At 38.5% G+C, this 6,547-nt stretch overlaps 1 protein-coding gene across 2 annotated transcripts in view; it reads right to left on the bottom strand.

The window, feature by feature from the left end:
- The window catches only part of LOC109228570 (auxin response factor 6-like), a 7,176-nt gene extending 1,313 nt beyond the window's left edge, over positions 1-5,863 (bottom strand). The window contains exons 1-13 of one of the 2 annotated variants that reach the window (XM_019393699.1): positions 5,157-5,863; positions 4,935-5,053; positions 4,366-4,464; positions 4,222-4,278; positions 3,992-4,150; positions 3,770-3,854; positions 3,248-3,338; positions 2,664-2,828; positions 2,467-2,589; positions 1,911-1,986; positions 1,617-1,764; positions 394-1,517; positions 65-255 (exon numbers count right to left, since the gene is read on the bottom strand). In XM_019393699.1, the coding sequence (XP_019249244.1) occupies positions 65-255; positions 394-1,517; positions 1,617-1,764; positions 1,911-1,986; positions 2,467-2,589; positions 2,664-2,828; positions 3,248-3,338; positions 3,770-3,854; positions 3,992-4,150; positions 4,222-4,278; positions 4,366-4,464; positions 4,935-5,053; positions 5,157-5,199 (2,480 nt within the window). In that variant the 5' untranslated portion in view covers positions 5,200-5,863. The remainder of the gene's footprint in view (positions 1-64; positions 256-393; positions 1,518-1,616; positions 1,765-1,910; positions 1,987-2,466; positions 2,590-2,663; positions 2,829-3,247; positions 3,339-3,769; positions 3,855-3,991; positions 4,151-4,221; positions 4,279-4,365; positions 4,465-4,934; positions 5,054-5,156) is intronic. The other variant, XM_019393700.1, reaches the window with a different exon arrangement.

Raw genomic sequence — 6,547 nt, 5'->3', positions numbered from 1 at the left:
GGGGCAGAAGAAAAAGGTTGTAGTAGCAAGCCTGTAAAAGAAAAGAAAGTTAATGGATTCTTACTGCCAGGGATCGTCACCGAGGAGGAGAACATCATTCTCTCGGTCTACAAATACAAGCTGCCAGCCTGATCTCTCAGGGTCCTCCAACAAGCCTTCTAGCCCAAACATGTGAGCAAGCTCACTTCGAAGTTCGTGATAGCTGCTAAACTTGGAGATATCGAGTGACCGTCCAAAGGACCCTGATTTATGAACCTGCCAGAGACATGCAGTGTGAAACATCATAACACCGCAAAAATATATCCTCTTTAAGAACTTTAAAACTAGACAGCGTGTTTGGTCATGCAATTCAGAGAACAAAAGGTGAACTGATGTAAAGCTAATAAAGCTCACCTTCACAAAGGTTCTATTAGTTGGGTTTCCTTGGTCCCCATTTTCGGAGGACTGCAAGAAACCTGATTCATCTACACAACTTGAAGTTGTCATGTCTGAGTTAATGGGATACTCGTTGCCCACAGTATTTGTGAAGGTAGAGGTAGCATAAGGAATAGATAAAGATCCATTATCACCACTACTATCCTTCATGTTGGACATACCGTTCTGCAGTATGTTCAAAGAGTCGGTATTAAATCCATAGAGTGCATTGTTTTGGCTATCTTCTACTCCTCTATAATCAGAAAAAGATTCTCTGCCAGGAAAAGGGGGCAACAGAGAGGAAAGATCAGAGACTTTAGTATTGTGTGATATCACATCCTCAGGCTGGGGCACAGCGAATGGAGTAACCCGAGAAGGGAGCTGAGATTCTAGAGCAATTCGCTTTGATGATGAGGACGAAGACACTAGAGGGTGAGCTTCATGCATGTTAAGGACAGCAGACGCTCCATCACGGGAAAATGAACTCAACAGACTTTGCATAGTAGAATTACTAGATGCATTGACATGGTTACCAAGTATATCAGAAAATGTTTGTGGAGAACCAGTTGAACTTAAGACTTGCAAATGAGAAAGCTGGGGCTGCGCAGCCGAAGTCATCTGAGAGAGACTGGACATGGCCTTGGTTTGCTGTTGATGTTGAAACTGCGAGGAGTTCACTTCTTGGTGTTGCTGAAGCTGTGGTTGCAGCAATTGCTGTTGATCATTATAATTCTGACGGCGCTGCAATTGTTGCTGAAGCATCTGTGCCTGAGATATTAACTGGTTTTCGGAGAAGCTGTGGAGCAGATTTTGCTGTGAATGAGAAGGCTGCAAAATCTGACTATGACTCAAAGATGCTGAACCGCCAGGTATACTTTGTTGGAACTGCATAAAGGATTGATTTGCAAGTTTCGATGGATCTAGTGCAGCCATTGTTTGCAGAATGTCAGGTTGCAAACCTAACATAGAAGCATCAATTCTTGGCTGCATAAACGGAGTAACACCATATCCCTGGAAATTAAGCGACTGAATCCCTTGATCTCCTATGTCACCACGCAGCCACGAGAGTGGAGAATTCATAGTCATATCACCATTGGGAAAACCTGAGTGAACGAGAGGTAAACAAACCACTGAAAGTTAGAACTCAACCAAATTTACCTTGTTTCCCCAGGGCAAAAAAAAAAAGCAAGAAGAAACCATACCAGGGAGAGAAGGTAGTCCAGATGGCCAAGGCCTTTTTAGCCTAAGGGAGAAAGGAGAAGGATACATAGGAAAAGTTGTCAGAGGTTCAATTTCCCACAGCGAAACTCTGGGCTGCCTCTCTCCTGCAGTTGATTCATCCCATCCAACCTGCATCAGGACCAGCGACAAAAGATCTTAATTTATATACTAAAGGCACCACCAAGCGCGTTATAATTTATAAATTTAAACAAAGATACAAGTAGCAGTTAATTGATCTATTACTTTTATTAATGACCACCTGTTAAAAAACTAACCTTCACAGACCGCCAATGTGAATTTGGCCAACGAACAGGATCTAAATCACTGATACCAGTAATTGTGCCCATATACCTGAATCAAAGATATTACATGATTAAAGTGTGCATGAGAGAGAGAGAGAGAGAGAGAGAGAGAGAGAGAGAGTTGGGAATAATTGCTGAGGGTCAAAATCAATATTCCACACCAGCAACGAAAATTTGAAATACTGAACTGGTTGTAAGAGGGTTTGCATGTAAACATATAAACAGCGAAAGTATGGCATCTTTGTTCGTAGAAGAGGTGGCAGTAGCTCAAATATTTTAATCTCCTAACTTTCTTTTCTCTTCCTAAAAGAATTTTCCCTGCTTCTAAATCAGCTAAAACTTCACAAAAAGCACCTTAGCATAGAGTGACTTCACCCGCAAGCTCTAACATAATTAACTACCCACCAAAGTAGGCCACCCTTTTCACATAGATATCCCTCCATTTTACTATAAACTTGGCTCCCCAAGTCAATTTTGTCTTTCAAATTACTTTACATTGCACGTGAAAGTCCAAGAAGATAAGACCTACCTACGGACACTCGATTCTTCTGTTTCAAACAGCATCCGGAACCTCATACCAACAGAAATCCGTGTATGATAAACTGCTTTAGCATACTTGGCAAGAGGTATGACAAACTCTGATGGACTTGCCCTGAAATTATGAAGCTAAAAGGTTAAACATGACTCAATTTTGTTAGCAGATGTAACAAAAGAAAAAGACTTTACCTTGGATTATAAAAAATTGTAAAGCGGCTATTAGTTGCAGCTGCATGAGCCGCCGCAGCAAGGAGACCAATGTGCATGCTATCACTTGACAAAACTGAAGAAGGCATAACGGTTTGAGGACGATTAGCACGTCGAATCCCCAAAAGCAATTGATTATTTTCATTCCTGATAGAAGGTGACAGTATTTTAGCAAAGATAAAACTGATATCAATGAACTGAGAGGGTGAAATGAGAGTGAGTTCCTTAAATTGCAAATGATTATCCAACTACATCACTATCAACTGCCAATACATGATGCAGATTCAGAGCTACCTTATTGCGGAAGAGAAAATGATACAGGTTCACAGTTAAAAGTCACAGGTTCACAGACGTAAAAGATTGAAATCAATCCTTAATTCGTGAAGATTCTCAGTTTGGCTTACTCAAAGTAGCAAATGACAAGCAACACAACTTGGCCAAATATGATTCTGCACTTAAAATACATACTGCCATTTATCTGAAACTATATAAATCATTTGAAAGTTACGGATGGTGGAGTGCAATCTTATGAAGAATCAATAAAAGGTACAAACAAAATCTTCTACCAGATAAAGATGACTGCATCGCCCGCAACAAGTCTCTTTGCACTTACGAACACACTCCATCCTGTTGTCAATAGATGCCTCTTTGGTTGGCCTAAACATGAGCAACCAATTAGAGTGCTGGTAATGCTTGCGCCCAATTTTATAAGTGATAACATGGCAAATGACCAGAGAGTTTGATTTTATAATACTCCCTCCACCACAAAATTAAGAGATGCAAAATCTGAAACGTGCAAAGTAGATTCTTCGGAAAGCAAGCAGCCCAGAGGAAAGCAGCAATCTTTTCTACTCTGTCTGTGTTTGTGTATAGATATTTTTTGGGATTGAAGTGAAAGGATAAGTCGGTAAAGATGATAATGATAAACAGCTCAGCTCAATGTTGTGACTTTATATAGTTCATATACTGCAGTAGACAAAAAACCCTAATCTCGAGCTTGAATTTTCTTTTCTTTCAGGTACATTTGGTTCATGGTACCAACTACAAAGACAGTACTCCCTTTAAGCTCTGCCTGGACAGAAACTCACCACGAAAAATATGCCGGAACTTCCATTCATTTCCATGGAGATCTTTTGCAATCAACTCTTGACAGGGCGGCTGCTGAGAGTAATCCTGCAATAGCAAGACACATTCATCATGAGATCATTGAGCACTACAAGGATACTACAGAATCCAATGCTGATGAGACACAACAAAAGAAAAAGGAAAAGAGAACCACAATGCTGATGAGTTCTGTCGAAGGGACCTACAAGAGGGGGAAAAACTTTTTCTGCTGCACGTCGGGGGACAGAAAATCCACCATGAGTACTGGTGTCACTTGCCGTCAAGGTTTTGCAGAAATAATTGGTTGGTTGTTTACTCGGGATGCCAAGTTCTGCTGGTAGCAGGCACACATCCTTTTGCTCTTGCTACATAGAGTAAGTCCGTTAACACAATAAAATTACTAAAGCTGATTTAAAAAAGGTAGGAAGTGACATACTGCACTTAGTGGCTGCAACGTCATTTGAGCATATACCTCATCGGTCTCAACATCTGCCTGTAATATAAAAAGTCTTCAGAATAATACCTCCCGTGACAGAAACGCACATAGATAACACATCACAACTAACAAAACTAAACTTACATGCATTGTCAGGTTGTGAAGCTGACAAATTAGTTGAGGTGGTAAACCAGGATAGTTAGGGATATGAGCATCTACTTCCTTGTTTGTCGAGGCAGCAACCTGTAAAATCTAAATTAGATTGAAGGCGTCTAAAACTCTCAAGTCAATCCTTCATTAAAGAAACTCAGGGAGCTACTTAAAGCTAAAATAGGAAGAATGTGCCTCAAGAAAAATCAGTTCACATAGAATTCAATGGCTCATGGCACAAACAATAGCAGCATACTCTGTTTAGCCACTAAAACTAGAGGTGCAAGCTTTAACAGAACATCACATGAAATTAAAAGGCAAGTTACACATTTGGCCCATTGGCCAAAAATAATTACTTTCGCTAGCCAAATATACAAAAAATATGCATTGATTATGTATAAAATATGTATCATACATTAATTAAAAAAAAATATACATTTCGGCTATTATTTTTTGGAGCGGCTATACAGTTTAGTTTTCCCGATACTAATTAAATGCGAAGCATATCAAAAACTGAAACTTCAATGAGCTACACTGTGAAACATAATATATCTACAACTAACCTGTTCACTATGCCCTTGAGGAAAATACACAACTCTGCTTCCTACAGGAGGAAGCGAAACTAGTGGCCCGGCACACGCATGCCACAGCTCTGAATTCAAGCATTTCTTCTCCCCTGCTGCTGTAATTTTAAGCATAAAAAATATGAACTTTACTTATTAATCACTACAAATAATGCTTCACTTCAAGTCCACCAAACAAGTAATAACAACAAACAAACAAACCTTCCTCTGGTTGAGGATTGAACCCAGCTGAAGATACCCTCATTACAGCAAATCAAACTAACTCCTATCAAGAACCTACTTTTCACTAGTTAAACAAATAACCCAAAAAGGGCAGCTCTCAAAAAATATAAAAAACCAAAAAAAAATGAAAACTTTAGTCTTTTTAGTACAACCCCCACCCCCCACCCCAAGCAAAAACCAAGCAGCAAGAAACCATATTTTTCATCCAAACCCACTTCCACAACTAAATACCACCATTAAAAACTGCTTCATACTTGTCCCCAGATCTTCAATTACTCACTGGAAAATAAAACAAACACACAAAAAACTACACAAACCCTAAATACCCTTTTCTTGAAATAAGCTACAGAAGCAAGTCAGCAACTGAGCTTAGCAAAAAACTGAAGCAGATCTTGAAACCCTTAAAGAAACTGGGGGTATGAGTTAAAACTAAGTAGAGAGCACAGTAAAAGAAGCAACTTTTTGGCTACTTCAAGATCTCTGTAAGAGCTCAAGTTGGCTATTTCAGTAGATCTCTTTCTCTCTCTCTCTATCAACTGTACTTTTTTCCCTTTTTCTTTTCTTTTTCTTTTTCAGTGATTTTCTTTTTCACATATTGAAAGCTACAGAAGAAAGGAAAGAGCAAAAAAGTAGAGGGGACCCCAAGAATTTAAGGAAGCTAATAGAAGTGAAAGATTGTGTGAAAATGCTGGTAAGTTTGGGAACTGTTCTTTTAGCACCTCGTTTGGAATTGCCAATTAGAAAAACAATTATAATATGAAAATTCAGAATTTTATATTATTCTAAAGAAGGGTAGTCTTAGCTTAACTGGTAAATTTGTTGTCGTATGATCAGGAGGTCACGGGTTCGAAACATAAAAATAACCTCTTGTTCAATAGACCCTTGTGATCTGACTTTTTCTCGAACCCGCGTATAGCCGAAGCTTAGTGCACTGGGCTGCTCTTTTTTAGTTTATTCCAAAGCTCGAACATAAGACTTATTATCAGAGTGATTCTATGCATCCCACACCAACTTTTAACAAGTATTTTAGTTGGCGTTTGGACATAAAAATTATATTTTGAAAAAAAATAGTACTTGGAGTAAAGTTGAAAAATAGTATTTGCAATCTAAAATTATGTTTGGATATAGGATTCACTTGAAAATATTGTAGTTTTGTTAGTGCGGAAAAAAAATTCTGAAAATTTTGAAACTTTTGGTTTTTGAAAAGCTCATTTTCGAAAAATTTCCAAAAACGTACAAAATATTATGGACAAACACATTTTATAAAAAAAAAAAAATACGGACAAATGGGGCCTTAGTAATACAGAGGGTGAAAAAGGTACCAATAATACTCAGGTAAAAATATTTATAGTTATAAAAATACCTCTAAA

The sequence above is a fragment of the Nicotiana attenuata genome, chromosome 7 (genome assembly GCF_001879085.1).
Source record: "Nicotiana attenuata strain UT chromosome 7, NIATTr2, whole genome shotgun sequence".
Classification (NCBI taxonomy): domain Eukaryota; kingdom Viridiplantae; phylum Streptophyta; class Magnoliopsida; order Solanales; family Solanaceae; genus Nicotiana; species Nicotiana attenuata.
This window is presented reverse-complemented; position numbering and strand designations above follow the sequence as displayed.